Raw genomic sequence first — 17249 nt, 5'->3', positions numbered from 1 at the left:
ATCTTGCCTCTGTCAAAGAAAAAAATGGAAAAGTGCAGATAACTTCAGTTCATGTCTGAAACATTTTTAAAGTTTGTCAGATTTATTTATAAATAAACTGGTTTAATCTTACCCACCTCTTTGATAAAAATACGAAGAAAAATCCCTGTTTCTAAAAATACTTGTTTCTAAAACTGGTTTAATCTCACGTCTGAAACAATTTTTAAGTTTGTCAGCCCATGAAATGTTTCTAAAACCACCGCTGGAAAATTGCGCACAGAACAGAAAAACCGTAATTAAAATAGACTGGATCAAACTGATTATCTGGTAATTATGGCTTTTCATAATTGATAAGCCAAAAATAGGGGTAAAATTATGCGGTTTTTAGCCCTTGTCGTTGTAAATTTTAGCTTATACAATAAAATTTATAAAACCTCACTTAAGATGCACATGATGGGTGAAGGTATCGTCCAAGGGAGGCTAGTAAGGAGTTCAATTCGATGATTTTCTATAATTAAGACCACTTAATCTTTAATGAGGAGCACTTTAACCTAATTGGAAAAAATATTGAGAAAGGGAGGTAGAGTAGATGAGAAGAGTAGAAGAATTTAGGGGACTCTAAGTTGAATTAGTTGACCCAAAGAAGAGGATCAAGGAATTCACTTTAGAGGGAATTAAGAAGGTTTTTACTTGGTTTGTTTGTTTTGCAGATTAGCAAAGTCAGAACTGATTACAACACTATTTGATAAAGATAAAAGAAACTAAAGTTTTAATGCCCTAGAATTCAAAGTTAAATTTTTTTAGAGTTTTTTTTTCTTTGGGAGTGCAGTTGAATGCCTAGTTAAATCCCTCAATTTTTCCTCTCAATCCTAATCAGGGCTTCTACATGCCGCTCAAGCCAAGCGATTTAGAAGTTCAGATCAGAATCAAGAAGAAGAAACAAGAAATTGAACTAATTTCATTCAAAATGCAACAAAATTCAAATACAATGAAGGGAAATGTACCAAACAAGTTGATCCAGGTTGGGACTCCTCTCTGTCTTGCAGCTGTGATAGAGAACCATCAAGAATGACCCCTCCCTCTCGAAATTCGGCTTTTATACCTAGGTAAAATGGAATAAATTACTATTTTACCCCTAATTAGTAATTAAATTTTATCTATCAATTCAGGCTTGATCTCAATAATCCAACCGTACAGATAGAAAGAGGGGATCAAAACGAGCAAATCCATAAAAAAATCATTTCAAACGGACTTCTGGATCAAAAGTTATGAATAAATGAATTTAAACCAATATTAGCCATTGGATTTAAACTCATTTATTCATATTTATATTTTTTTTCCCGCACGTTGAGGTGTCTTCCATTGATTGGCCGACGACTCTTCAACTCCTCCAAGCGGGCACATCCTTGGCGCGCCACGTACCCCCCTGGCAAAAAATAAAAATAAAAAGAGTTGTCAAACGCACGTACACGTGCGTTTCTTCATCTCTCTGTCCACTTATACTTTGCCACGTCACCGCCCATACACGCGCATTGTATGCGCTGTGCGGGCGGTTACTTTACCTCCCAGCGCTGGCTCTCATTACACGCCCACAAGTAATTGCGCATATACCCTTTGCGCACTCTCTCTCCTCCGCTTTTTTTCCTAAAATATTAAAACAATTAATAAAACATTTGCAATAAAACCCTGAAACTTTTTAAATCACATCTTTACGCCTGCAGTCACGACCGAGAGCTGTTTTGAGGGTCTTTTTGCAACGAAACTTTGCGAAAAGGCCCTTCAAAGTTCGAAAATGATGTAAATACTTTTTTTTCTCTTATAAATATACCTTTTTCCTTAGAATAAATACATTTCCTCTTCAAATAAATCTCAGAAAAATCCTAAAAATTCGTAAAAAATTCTAGAAAATTCATTGATTCATCCCCAAACTCATAAATCTCGAAATGAAATATTAAACTTGCCATTTTCATTCAAAAATAGTTATTTCGAGCTCCAATAAATCCTTTAAAATTCATAGAATCAACAGAAAATTAGGGAAAAATCAGAAATCACCTAAAAACAATATTTTCATGTAAATATATGATAACAACCCCATTTTAAGCTCTTTAAATGCATAAAATTGTGCTAATAACATGAAATAAAGACCAAATTTAGGGTGTTATCAATAATCAACATATTTGTCATTCCAATTTAATGGTTCCCACATTGTTAGGTTGACAAACTAAAATTAAGATAGTGCCTCATTATTGTCATCTGATCTTCTACTCTCCCATATTTTTTTCTTTGTTTCGGTGAAATCTTTTCATTTTCCCCTTAAGTGTGGCCTGAAAAGTTAAGACTGCTCTACTTGACAACTCTGAATTTATCCTCTGAATGTAGACGATTCTGAATTCACTTAGAAGGATGTAGCTTTCTGCATGAAATTAGATGAATAACGATGTGTGATTTGTTAATGCCCAATAGACTGTCACCAACAGCCATTTTTCATATCCAAAATAAAGGGTAGTATATATATACTCTGACGCGCATCAAAATAGGTCAAAATATTTGTGAAAATCCCAAGTTCGTTCAAGACGACTTGGCCTGAGCGATTGATTGTTTATTTTATGAACAACTCTGATATATTTTCTACATGTAAGTCTTTGAATAACTGTGAAATCCTCTTTCAGCATTTTAAACTTATGAATTGAAGTTACTTCTCCTTGAACAGCTCAGGGAAACCCAAGAAATTCTTTACCTCAAATTTTATCATTCTTTATATATTTGTGATAATGAATAATCAACAATGAAAGAGAAAGTAGAGTAAGATGTTTGGATCTCTTCTTCAAGACGTGGATGGGAAAATTGAAAATTACAGAAGATAATGAGGACATTTATTGTCACTCTTCACTTCCTCAAGGCTCTGTCCTCTTGGCTGTCAAAGCATCTTCGACAAAATTTCATAAGGATCAATTTAAAAACAAATGCCCCAACTGTGGGTCTTGGAAAATGGCTAGATTGAGGATAATGCAGTAACACAAACAACGTTATGTCTCTTAAGCTCAGATAAAGATATGACGCCCTTGAAAAAATTTCTTGATGCTCAATATCAAGGTGAAATGTACATTTTCATTCCATAATATAATTTCAATATTACTCGATCCTGGAAGTTACAATCTCTGAGCTGCATTGTCCAAATGCTGATTTCTGTCAGCCATCGGTGTAATAATGATTTTCATATCATCCAACAGTAGCAATAATCCACTTTATTACTGCTTAATTAAATGAATATGGGGTTTTCAGATTGCCTGTAATTTTCAGTTGAGATACAAGGCTAGCTATTCTAGTTCTTAAAATAAGAATGGTCATTAAAGATATTTAAAATTCTCTTATGCATTACTATATTCAAAATTTGAAACTTTTAAACATAGTTTTCACATAAAATAAAACTTAATTTATTTTTCTCTAAGCCAGGGAAACTATGCTCGATATTTCCTTGATTTTATTTTTTTAGGTAAGGAATGATTGATAAGGGTAACTTTTAAAGGAGAAAGTTTTTTCCTTTTGTCAAAATCATGACAACAACCTTTCTGACGGAGAAAAACTAGTTTTTGGAGGGATTGAACCCAACTATTCAAAGGAAAATCATATATTTGTGCATTTAACTCCCAAAAATACAGGTAGACCAAGAGCAAGACAACAATCTGGATTATTATTTGTCATTCCCTCACTGGAATGGTTGTGTCAATCATAAAATTTCCATGTTCGCCATTGATAACATGCATCTTTAGTGCCTTATATTATTATATTTATGCGTATTTATGCATTAAATTACTCATATTTGCATGTTATCAAGCTTAAAATGATTAAATCTATTTTTAGAACAAATTTCTGAAATTTTTCTATATTTTAGGATTTTTCTAATAGTATATTCTAAAAGAATATAATTTTTGAGAAAGAATATGATTTTTATGGAATTTTTGGATATTAAATTTGGAAAGATATGATTTTTCTGATTCAAAAAATATATTTATACGTATTTTTTGGGCTTTTATTTGATTTAATATGAAATTTTAAGTATTTTGGTTTTTTTTATGGCATAGTGTGACGTGGCGTGCGGATGCGCCGCCACATCAGCATTGAGAAAGAGATTTTTTCTTTGTTTTTTGTCCTTTTGACATGTACATGTGGCACGGAATATGAAAAGTCGCGGAATACGAAAAGCCACGGAATACGAAAAGCCATGGAATATGAAAAGCCACGGAATACAAAAAGGCATGGAATATGAAAAGCCACGGAATACAAAAAGCCACAGAATACCAAGTGCTTTGACTTCTTAACAGGCACAAACTGATGACATTGATGAAGAGAGAGAAGAAATTAAAGGCTAGGATTGCTTCAACTTCCAACGGCCATAACTTTTCATCTTCCCCTCCTCTTTCTCTCCATACCCTCTAATCTATAAATAGAGGCCTGGATCATTGTAAAAACCATCTTGAACTTGCTTCCCACTTTTGTGGGCTGATTGAAAGAGAGTGAGTTTTGAGATCCATCAAGAGTGTTCTTGGTGTCTTGGGTGTGTGGAAGAGACAAAAGAGAAGAGGGGGAGCTTACCGGCACTCGCAAATCGCCGTGATCCTGGCGGAACGTAAGGATCTAAGGTAAGTGTCTTCGCCTTACGTTGTTTCTCTCCCAACATCATCGTTATCATAGTTATAGTTTTTTTTTATCAACGTTTCATTTATCACTTCACTCACTTACGTCCCCACTCTCTCATCTCTCCATCCTTGCCATCGTACCATTCCATATCCAACCACTATCCTCGTTCATACCATAGTTCATTATCGTGTCCGTCACAATCACTTACTCTTTTATTTAAGTTAAATTAACATATAAATTAAGTACTTCTTAATCGATATCACTCGCTCATATCCTTGAATTGTGTTTTTGTCGATCGCTCATTGATCATCACTAGTTTAAGAAAGTAATTCCTTAATCATCGTTCCCTGTGGAGACGATCCATACTCATCACTAACTACGTATTTTCAAGTACGGTCAAATATATTTTATTGAATAATCTCAATCACCGCCGACAAATTTTAACCCTAAAATTGAGATTATCAGCCATCTCTCCTCAGCTGGTTGGTGATAATACTTTACCTCCAACTTCTCAGGATAAGAATAGATGAAGGCACCAGATCAAAAACATGTACATTTGAATACCAAATGTGGCAGAAAAAAAACAGCCTATAATTTGGAGGGTGATAAACTCAAAATTAGGGTTAATTTTATATTTAGGATTTTTTAAGTTTAATCAATATTTTTTAAAAAATCGATACTCGTAATAAATATTGGTAGTGATTAGTATGAGACATCTACACAGGAAAAATTGATTAGGGATTTCGTGCTTTGAACGGTGCTGAATGACAGAAGAGAAAAGAGATGTATACAATAACAGGTAGTGAGATGAGGGAAATGACAAGGTGAGGAGATGATACTTACAATTTAATAAGATGAAGATTAGTATTAACATGAATAGCTGAGAGTATGACAAAATAAAGACTGAAAATGGGAGAGCAAGATGGATAAAGACATCAATAATTTAGGATGCTGTGTGAAAATGGATTAAGGGGAAGAAGTAAAGATGTGTAAATTAGGTTTTAAGATTTAATTGAAGATAAAATGATGAGGAAATAGGAAGATGATGGGGTGAGAGGTTATAATGATGGTAAAGTGAAAATTATATGAAGGAAAAGGGTAGATTGAACACAATAAATGCGACGGAGATACGACAATCTAAGGTGTGAGAGATTACCATAAGTCGTAATGATTTGCTAGGACCATGACATTTTTCTGATGCAGATAACCCTCCACTCTTTTCTATTGCCGCTCTCCAAGCACTCAAGACACCAAGAAACACGTAGTGTATCTACAAAGCCTTACTCTCTTTCAATCAGCCAACAAGTGATAAACTCAATTTTTAGAGTGTTAAGTTCTTGTTGGTGCTGGTGAGTTTAATCAATAAAAATATAAACCTATGATCACTTAAGTAAATTTAGCTAATTATGAGTATGGATCATCTCCACAAGGAATGCTACTGAAGTATTAGGGTTTGGCAATAAACCATACCCAAGTCAACCTCAGAGTGTCAAGTGGATGAGAGACTATATGTACACATCAACTTATATACAGGCTTTATTACTGAGTACATATATTCATTTCTGTCTTATAGCGCAAAAGGTGTATCTTGGCACCTGCTAGTAGGAGACTCGGCCGATCCATAGGGTAGAATCGATCTGTCATTAATTAAACATTCCATAAGAAAATTTCATCGTTTAAGGATTCAAAATATGCATATATGATCATTTTTATGTGAATAAATAAAAAAACTTAGTTATATTAAAAAATACTTTGCATGTTATCAGAGGAGAATCAGATTAGACAATCATTCAAAAGTTTCAAGAGCGTCACATTGAAAAATCGGCTGCAGGAGAAATATAGTCTCAATCTACTACGGGAAAAAAATTATCAAAATTTATCCTAGAGTTATACATTTTATTATCTTTATTTCTTCTGATTCCAATGTGACACATATTATTAATTTTCGGATTTTCTTGATTCTTTATTTCCTCTGGTTTTCTTGAAGTGATTCTCATCTAGATCTTGACTCTAAGATGACAATGAAAATTTGGTATCATCATTACCTCTCATCATTCTTCCTATATTATCCTCAATGGCTATGATGACAAAAATATTATTTTCATTGGTCCACATCTAAGATAGTAAAAAGTCATGGAAGATACAGACAGCCATTAGTTTTGTCATAGTTTCCAGAAGTGATTAGTATATTATAATTTTTGGGAGGATTATTACATATTAGTCATCTAATCTTTGTGATGTCAAGATTTAAGGGCCAACCACTATGTAACGGTGCCACTTTAGCTCTCAACTTGGGCAGAATATTTAGAAGAGGGTGTTGTTCTTGTGATTCTTCTCCACAGTTGTGGCTCCATACTATGTTCTTGTGTATTAATGATCTTGACTATTTATATTAAAAAAGGGTAAATAAGGGATTTATCCAAAGGGAGGAATACATTCAATTTCACTAGTAAAAAAAATAGATATATAGAAATAAATTCACAGGTAAATATATTTTGAGTAATTTTTAAGTTTACATAGAATTTTTGTTCAATAAGAATGCTAAATTTTTATTAAGTTAGATTTATACTTAATCCTAATATTTTTTGATATTAGAAAGGGGAAATACATAACTTGGGTTTCCATATTTTTTTTCTACAATTTAATTCAAAGACAAAATGACTAAAGATGATAAACAATATTTTTAGATATTTTTGCAGCATTTATTTTAAGGATAAAACACCTAGAAATAGTAAATGTGATTTTAAAATGCAAAAAACTACAGAAGTTACCTTTCTAGTGGTCAGTGATGGGAGTTAATCCCGGCGTGCCGGGACCTTTAGGTGTGGGACTCAAATCAAGGAAACACACAGAGGTCATATAGTCCTAGATGAACCTAGACTTTGCCGAATTTGGACAGAGATGCCACAAAATAATAAAAAACTAACAATATTGAACTGAAAGATTTGGGAAGAACAAATTAGAAGGTACATAGATGAATGTTTTTGATGAAATTATAGTTGTATAAACTAGATATAGTATGTAAGGTTTGAAAGAGTAAAAAGTTTCATTCTTTATAATGAAAGTGGTACAAAATTAGAAGATGGAGAGAAAAAATGATGCAATGAAGGGAAGGTATGGGAAGTAAATGGGGATGATGGAGGAACTTTAGATCTAGATGCCTAAAGCAATGAGCCTCATGTCTTGAGCTCCCAATGAGTCTTTTTAAGTTTCAATCCTTATATTTCTATTAGATCAGGCATTTTTATTAAAGATAGGGATGAGTGAAAGATGAACACTTTAGAACACTTTAACCTGGTTGAACTATCAAGCTCATGGAGATCCTTTACATGCGGCCTTGCCAATGTTTGAGCACATTGAGAATGATATGGGGACAGAGAGAATGAGAATTTTTTTACATAGAGAATATTCTAATAAATTCACCTAATTTTTTTATTTTCTCTACTTACCATTCCTCCTCTTATCCCTTAGGTTAAATTTGAATTTCTTTAGCTCCTTCATTTGAATTTCATGATCCTCATTAAAAACGAATTTATAAAGAATTTTGGTGGGATTCAGGACATGGGACACAACCTTCTTACTGCTCCTTGAAAGCGCAAAGAAAAAATTGCTCTAAAAGTACATGGATTTGTCCATCCCATTAAGCATCATCCAATTTTGTTGTAAATATCTCCATACATGGTACATGAAAATATTCATCAATAACAAGGTTGATTAAATATATATAAATTGATGTTTAAATGGAATTAAAATTTTTTCAAATATTTCAGTTAATAACATGATAAATTAAATAATTAGATGCTTAAGTTGATATAAAATAAATGTAAATATTGAAAAATTCATCAGGGTATCTTCCATACAACTGTGCTAGAAGCTTATGATAATAAAATAGTGTAACTTATCTAAGGAAGGATATTTAATTAAGAAGATCTCCTCTTTGTCTCGGTTTTACATGAGAGATTTCTAGTTTGACGGAAGACAGTAGCAGGTAGTAATCTATCAATCACTAGGAGATTCTTAAACCCCATATCACACACCATCATGCTCATCATCATCAGCAGCAGCAGCAGATACATTATTCTGTAAAATTAGACTGATATGGGGTTTAGGATCATTCTTATGCAAGGATATTGATTTTCAGTCAACTAATGCAGTAATGCCATCGAGTATGTTGTTGAAAGTGGATGCAATAAGACAGGCAGATTCAATGTGCACAATTTGCATGATTACAGATGCATTTATCGTAAACCAGCTTCAGAAGAATCATACCAAGGTTCTGGTACTCAACGATATGAAGGATGTAATTTCATATTTGAACTCAGGTGTTTCGCCTTTGCCTTGCCATGCCGGTCGGGCTGGATGCACGCACGCACGCACGCACCTGCTTAGTTGCTCTATCGCCGCCAATTGTCGAGTTTGCACCCCCGTTGGGTGTGCTCATCAGGCAAGCCCTTCCACAATGCTGCCTTGCCCCTGGTTGCCCTAACTGGTTGCAAGCACTGGGCCCTGACCGCCAAGTCAACACTGATGCTGGGTGTGCCTGTGCTTGCTTGTTGCCTGGAGCCACTTGTGCACCACAATGCGACCTCTCTGCTTGCATCCGCACAGCGCCGCACCGCCGCTGGTTCCCATGCCCATACCACACGCGCCGCTGCTGCCATCATTGCTGGTGCTGCCATGCACAAGTTCTACACAACAACCGTACCCGCAACGACAAACGTCCTTCGACTTGCTCCGGCCGCCCAATCCACTAATACGGACGCGCCCATCGAGCTTTGACCATTCACTCGTACCACTTCCTTGCCGCATCTCTCTCCTCCTCTTCCTTGACTACCTCCTGCACCATGCTCTAGCGCCGCCTCTCTGCCGCATGTGTGAGCGACATGCTCGCCTCCGGCACGCCTCCGCCGCACCTGCCCGCATCACCCGTTGGACCAACAATTACATCGACGACGAGGGACACAATCTGCTTGTTAGTTGTATTACCATCTTTAGTATATTGTCGATTGCACTCCCCCGTATCCAAGTTAGATTAGATAAGGGTTTAAATATCGAGAACTACAAATTGAGTGAATTCCCAGGTACCGGTCCAGGTTGTCTATTACGTGCGAGCGCCAATGGAAATATTCTGTTGACACCGTAGTCGCCGTTGTCACTTCGATGAGGGTCAGAAGGTCACCGCCACCGTCATTGATCTTCTGCCCCGGAGCTCGAAGCTTTGCAGATCCCGACGAGTCAGACCTGCACTTACACTACGCCTAGGACATCGCACTCACGTAGTTACATTTCCCTTAGGGATTTACCCGCTTGACGACGTCCCCGACGACGTCTGGCATCATCTTGGTATCAGAGCAGCATCTCGGTACCCATCGGACGTCTCAGACGACGTCAGACATCAGTTGGGAGTTGGGCAAATAAAGTTAAAATTAACTGCAATTAACGCTTGGGTTTTCCAATCCATAAGTTCCTTGTAAAATTATTATTTATTAAGAGATACAATGTTTATAAGAGGTTTTTTATTTTAAAATTGGATAAGAAAATTGAGCTGAACCTTCTGACTACTCCTTGATTAGGATGCTAGGCGATGTGATCATGGAGGTTCACCACAATGTTTGACTTTGGAATGAATCAGACAGGGTTTGTTGATGCTGCTTAAGTCATAAGTTTTTCTTTACTGGGGAGCAATTTCTATCATTATGAGGGATTGACAGCTTAGTGGAAAAGCTGATATACTAAGTGGAATCATGATGTCTTATTCTTCAACTCTGCATCCCAATGACAAGAAAGCTCCAAAGTCTCTCTCTCCATCTCTCCATCTGTCCATCTTTCTATCTATCTGTCTGTCTGACTGACTGACTGACTGACTATCTATCTATCCATCTGTCTATCTATCTATCTGTTTGTCTGTCTGACTGACTGACTATCTATCTAGATGTCTCTCTCTGTCTGTCTATCTATGTAGCTATCTTATCTGTGTCTCTCTTCGTGTGGAGGAATTAGACCGAGTGAATTGAAGAGGGAATGTGTTCACAACAAAATGCCAAATGATGTTTCTCAACCAAAAAAATCAAAAACCACTGGACATCTACAATGAACCTGAGAAACCCAACATCCCAAAAGCTTTACATAAATTTTTATAGTTATAACCTATGGGGATAGATGAATAGAATAATTTAAACAAATATCCAAGTAAGATCCAACCATAGATTTTTAGAACACCAAGTAATATTAGGTCATGACATAACGGAACTACATGCAATAATATTGTTGGGATCCCTTCAGAGGAAACGATTAAGAGATCAAGAAAGGACAATGCAGAAAATAACAGAAGAAGGCCAGCATTCAATCCACCATCTAGTTCTCACAGTGGAAGTGCCTTTGTTTATTATGGTCTGAAATATATTAATCCAATCACCTGGGAAGAGACTCACATCACAACGTCCTTTGTCTACTTGATGCTTCATTCTGGTCTGATTGCAGCAGGTGTTAGTTAAGTGTTCAGTGCTAGATCTAGTTCTTGGAGGTCATGCCTTATATCAGAAGACAAGGGGGGAGAGCCCCTTCCATATTCTGGATTGATGAATGATGATATGATATGTGACAAAAATTTTGAGCTCTTCCATACCAGGCTCAATAAAGTTTGCATATATGAGCAACCTTCTTGTTCTTTATTGGCTGTAATCATTCCAACGCTAGAGCCATTGGCATGAGCCAAACTCAAATAAAAGACATCTCTTGAATCAAACATTGGCATGATTCCGTCCAAGACATTGTCTATGGGCATAAGTGACTGTAATAAGTGCAAGATAGAGAGCTGTCAAGCTAAAGAAAAACAGATAAAATAAACAAAAAGTCCTCCAATGAACCCGAATAAGCAAGTCCTGGCCAGTAACATTTGTACTGACAGAACCCAAAATCCAAACACAAACATGAGTTATTTTAACTCACATGCCTCATCTTCCTTTGTGGACTAAAATGGATGAGCCCTTTACATCGCTTCCCCTTTATCAACCATATCATCGTCAAGTGAAGTTTCAGGATAAACTTTCCGAATGGTTAATACAGGTTCCAAGAGTTGTCCAAGTCTGGGAACTTTCACTCCATGTTCTGGTGATTTTGGTTCGGAGAGTTTGTGCATTCAGTGTCATCCCTTCCACCCTACACAATTTAGAAATACGTTGGAGGGTGAATGGAAGTGGTTGAAGGTAGGTACAGGCAACAGGCCACAGGTGCCATGTACCTGTCGCCAGAGAAGGGCTCTGTAATAGTTGGAGCTGAGATTTGAATTGAGTTTCTGAACTAAGGACTTCATCTCACACCCCTTAATTTTGATACATACATGATTGATCACATCATATTCTTCATGGTGCCTGTGTTTCTGTGCCCATTGCTTCCTGATGGACCTGTAAGAGCTTCAAGGTTTGGTCCTGATCCTTGACTAAGTTCCCGCCTCCGACACATCCACACACCATGTCAATCTCCATAGTGTACAATGCATGGCGATTAATAAACAGTTTTATGCAGCTTGGTGCCTTGGAGTCAACATAATTCATGATAACTTTCTTCAGAATGCCATGCAGGCTAACCATTTAGCTGTCAATAGATGTTTAAGACCAGGGAGACGTCTTTAGCTGTCCACCGATGTTTAAGGCCAGGGAGATGTCTTTAGCTGTCAATTGATGTTTAAGGGCAAGGAAGTGGCTAAACTTGGACATCTAGTAGACAAGCATAAATAGAGTCATATCACTCTGAGTGTGGTAGTGATACAAGCCAAATCAGGAAATATAAACGTGAACGGCAGGTGGAAAGGCTCGTTTGGATCCTTACTAAAATTAGAGATGCTCGATATGTTAAATACGAGGGAGCACCACCAAGAAGTTATGTTTTGGGGAGCATTGGAGCTTTCAGTAGGCAGTCAAGGAGATTCTCCAAAAGGGGGGAGTGTGGGAACTGGTCCGGTCGTCTCTACTCAAGGGTCAGCTGATCCAGCCATCTGAAGACTATTTTCCTTCTACTACTGTTCCTTTCATTCACTCTTCAAGGTTACAAACTGGTTATTGTACTGTGGAAGCAGTGCTTATCATTTTCTCGTTGTTATTCTCACAAGTCTCTCTAAGTCTGTTGTCACAATTTGGATACAAGAGGAGGGTATCGTAATAGGTAGACCTTTGATGAAGTCCATAGATGCTTCCTCCCAAGTGCTCTTGGAATGGGAAGCAGGTAAGCAGTCCCTTTGGCTTGAAAGTGGATGCTTGGTAGATCGGACATTGTGATGTTTGTTGACATATTTTTTGATCTGTTTCTTCATACAGTTCCAGTTGCTTTGGTGAGAGATTTGGCAATACATATTCTCATAGCTCCTGTGGCCCCAGATAGGAAGAAAGGTCACGGAGGAGTTCGATAACCTAATAGGTGTGACTGTGATGTGGGAGTGACCATGGTGCATTTTGAAGGCAGCCTTGCCAAAGTCGTCTAGCTTCATTAGGATCTGATTGGGGACAGTGGTAGAAGGAAATACAATTGAGAAAAAAATGCACATATCATGGAGCTCTTCATGCAATTCATCTATGACAGGAGGATGCAATTCTGAATTGTCACCTTAATTTAGACACTGGTTATCATCATCAGAATCGCAATCATTTAGATTGGTTGAATGTTGTTCTGCTGCACACGCAGTGATTGTGAGTGACGAGGTAGCAATTAGCCTGTGCCTCTATCTTTGCAAGACGCATCACTGATTGGGGACAGAGTGGACATATTGTGGAGAAGCAGTTGGGGTGGTGCAAGCGTAGCAATTTGACTGGACAAGGCTACAACATCAACGGTAACCCTGCACAACGCCTGAAAATCATGTCCTAGATGATCGAGTTCAGACCTGTGGCAGTTAACATCCCGGCTGTGCCACTAATGGTCAGAGATGCATCACTGATTAGGTTAGAGCGGCCATACTGTGGAGAAGCAGTTGGGGTAGTGCAATTATAGCAATTTGATTGGACAAGGCTACCACATCAATGATAACCCTGCACAACGCCTGAAAATCATGTCCTAAATGATCGAGTTCAGACCCGTGGCAATTAACATGGCGACTGTGCCACTATCGGTGCAAGATGCATCACTGATTAGGTTAGATCGGCCATACTGTTGAGAAGCAATTGGAGTGGTGCACTAGTTGCAATTTGATTCTACAAGGCTATCACATCTACAGTTACCCTGCATAACGCCTGAGAATCATGTGCCATATGATCAAGCTCAGACCAGTTGTAGTTAACATTGCGGCTGGTGCAGCTGCTGAGTAGTCCATGGCTCTGATACCAGTGTTGGGATCCCATTGTTTGGAATCACACAGGGAGACGATTATGGAAAAAGGATAAGCTGACAAATAGAAGATAAAGGTGGGTGGATGTTCAGTTCCTAACCTATCACATGGGGAGCGCGTTCTCCCAATAACAAGTTCACCTTCTACGTGCCTGCCCGAATAACTCTTGTTTTCCCAATTATCCTCCCACTATGCGATCTCTTCACGTAAGTTATCCAGATGTCTTCACAAGTATACTCAAATGGGTTGGCCCGTTACACTAATCCACAAAATCAGATTATTCCTGCAGGGTCAAATACTCCAGGCAAAGTTCAGACAAAATTTATAAATTTTCAATCCTGTTAAAGCCATTAAGTCTGAAGTCAGAGCAGCAGGAAGCCAGTCAATCTGGAAACACCAAAGCCAAATCAACAAATGTAATGTGCAAGCTCCAAACAAGATTAGAACACCAAATCTACAAGTTTTGGATGAGGTTGCCTTACAAACTTAGGCAACTCTGAACAAGAAAAATCCATAAACATTTGAGATTCGCAAGCCCATATAAGCATGATAATTTATAATATACAAAAAGACTCAACCCGAAGTATCAGAAATAACAAAGCAGGGGTTTTCCCATATAATTGTATAAATCCAGAGTAGGATAGTATATCTTCTGGAGTCTGGAGAACAACTCAAGAGACCAGATGAACCCAAGAAAATGGTACACATTCTCTTATAAGATGTAAATATTTCAAGAACTCAAGTTTTCCATAAATTATGAAAATCGAACGCAGGATTATCTTTGGAATATGGACAACAATTCAATCCCAGAAAACCATAAAATCACAAGACACAAATTCTCTCAGGAGATATAAACGTGTCAAGAACTCAGGTTTTCCCATAAGTTTTGCGAATCCAAATTAGGATTATCCTTTGGGAATCTGGACAACAACTACAATTTCAGAAACGAGATTAAACCAAGAGAACCATAAAATCCCACTGCAGACAATCCCACTTTATCTAAGGACATCAATAACGCAACAAGTTATCCCAGAAAAAAGGAAAAAATGCAAATCCAAGTAAGTTGGGCGCACAAAATATGTAAATTCGAAGACATCATGAATCTACAATATCCTCGCATATACACTGCCAGTTGACCTCAGGGCACAAGAGGGGGGTGGAGAAGAAGATGAACCCATCACTGTAGAAAGTATCCGGACAGGAAGAGGATAAAGAAGAAGGCGAGGGTGCCGTAGATGAGGGAGACCTTCTGCCCAGAAGTGAGGGAATTCCCTCCCAAGCCGAATTGCTGGTTCTGCGCAAAACCCGCGATTTCAAAGCTCTTACTGTCGAAGAAAGACTTGGCAGCTCCGCAAGTGGGGCACCGCCAGTCTTCTGGGAGCTTGTCGAAGCTCAGCCCAGGAGGAACTGGGTAAGAAGGGTCGCCCAATTTCTGGTCGTACAAGTAGCCACAAGACCTGCATTCGGAGACCCCCGTGTTGACCACCACGAATTTCTCCTCCGCTCTGCGCAGATCGACCTTATTTCCTTCCATCTCCAGAGTGGCATCGAAGCTCTCCTCTTGATCTGAGATGGGTGTGTCTTCCTTGGAGACGTCGACGGAGGAGAGGCGGAGGAAAGGGCGAAAACGCGGCGGAGACGGGAGGGAGATGAGAAATGGGATCTTGCCCACCGAAGAGGGGGGTGATGGCGAGATGGGTCTCGGCCGGAAGGGGAGGGCGGCCCTCGCCGACGCGAAAGATGTCATCTTTCTTCTTCCTCTTCCTCTTCTTCTTCTTCTTCTTCTTCTTCCTCGTCTTCTTCTTCTTCTCCTTCTTTCTTGTTGTTGTCTTCTTCTTCTCCTTGTTCTTCTTCTTCTTCTTCTTCTCGAGGGTGTGGCGGAAGGGGATATGCCATTTGGTGGGGGATTGTCCGGGCCCTTTGAGTGTGGATAAGGTGTGGTCAGTTTGTGACCATGTGGACTTTTGAGAGCTGTAGACTACTAAGTAAGATTATGCTTCCTGAGATGGATGACTGATGACGATGGATGTAGGGATTGAACATATCTGTTAATGAGGACAGAAATGGTTAGCTTTGATGTTTAAGGTGGATGAGTCGGTGTATCTCAACGGTTGGAGTTATCATCGTTGTTTACAAAATAATAAGTTCTCCTGAGAGAAAATATCCTTGCATTTAACCCTGGCTTTATCTTAATAACCATATCATCCATCTATACATTATTGGTATCTGATATTCCCATTGAGAGCTGTAGAGTGCTAAGTAAGATTATCGTTCCTCTGATGACAGATGATGATGGATGTAGGGATTGCATGTCTTTGTATATGATAATGGAAAGGATTAACCTGTATGTTTAAGGTAGGATGAATCAGAGTATCTCAGCCGTTGGAGATATTGAATACTGCTTGATAATATCTTTTTTTGTTTTCACTTTTGTTATTGTGGTCGTTTACAAAATCACTAGTTCTCCTGAGAGAAAATATCCTTGCATTTAACCCTGGATTTATCTTAATAACCATATCCTCCATGTATACATTATTAACCCTGGACTAAGTAAGATTATCGTTCCTCTGATGACGGATGATGATGGACGTAGGGATTGCATGTCTCTGTTGACGGTAATGGAATTGATTAGCCTTGATGTTTAAGGTGGGGGAGTCAGTGTATCTCAACCATTGGATTTATTAAATACAACTTGTGAAGGACCCAGACAACACTGGGATATCAGATGCCAATCATGGTACAGGATAATGAAATGTATAACAATAACGCTGGGGCAAGAACTGATGATTGTGTAAAATTTTGAAAATGCAGTCCTTACTTGAGCTCTAGACTAGAATTTTTAAGTCTAAAACTTTTTTGGAAATGCTCAGGAACATCAACTGCAATGTAATTGAAAAACCTGGAAGAAAACTGAATTTTCTCCTTTTCTCGATCTACTTCTCCACTCATTTGTGCATCTTCATATCTAATAAATTGAAATAAAACACTGATCTGAACCAACTAACCTTCTGTTTGACACTCCACTGAATTTCCTGACCTTTCATTCTTTAAAAAAGTCACAGTTTCATACAAAACTAATTTTTCTGGTTGACAAAGAACCCTCAGAAAGGTTTTGATACAAGAATCTTTAGAGAATCATCGCGCTGTCACATGAAACTAAAAAATGGAGGAATATTCTCAAAGCCTACAAAGGGAGGAGCGTTGGACAAAAAGATAGTGGAATATAGAATAATCTTGGACGAAATCTTGTAGCTGGTATTAACAAAAGTTCTAGTCTTAGGCATACTATACTATAGGAACATCTCGTAAGTGCTGA

The 17249-nt window shown here is 38.0% G+C and overlaps 1 protein-coding gene across 1 annotated transcript; it reads right to left on the bottom strand.

Moving 5' to 3' along the window:
• Positions 1–14996: 14996 nt before the first annotated feature.
• Positions 14997–15834, bottom strand: LOC144713626 (Rubredoxin-like superfamily protein). The gene has a single exon (XM_078588277.1). The coding sequence runs from the start codon at positions 15678–15680 to the stop codon at positions 15111–15113; it is 570 nt and encodes a 189-aa protein (XP_078444403.1). The 5' UTR covers positions 15681–15834; the 3' UTR covers positions 14997–15110.
• Positions 15835–17249: the final 1415 nt, after the last annotated feature.

Source organism: Wolffia australiana, chromosome 1, assembly GCF_029677425.1.
Source record: "Wolffia australiana isolate 7733 chromosome 1, ASM2967742v1".
Lineage (NCBI taxonomy): Eukaryota > Viridiplantae > Streptophyta > Magnoliopsida > Alismatales > Araceae > Wolffia > Wolffia australiana.
Note: the sequence above shows the minus strand (reverse complement) of the source record. Positions and strands in the feature narration are given on the sequence as shown.

Bases quoted from the DNA above. Each gene is read 5' to 3' on its own strand.
- LOC144713626 (XM_078588277.1), bottom strand. From the start codon at position 15,680: ATGACATCTTTCGCGTCGGCGAGGGCCGCCCTCCCCTTCCGGCCGAGA.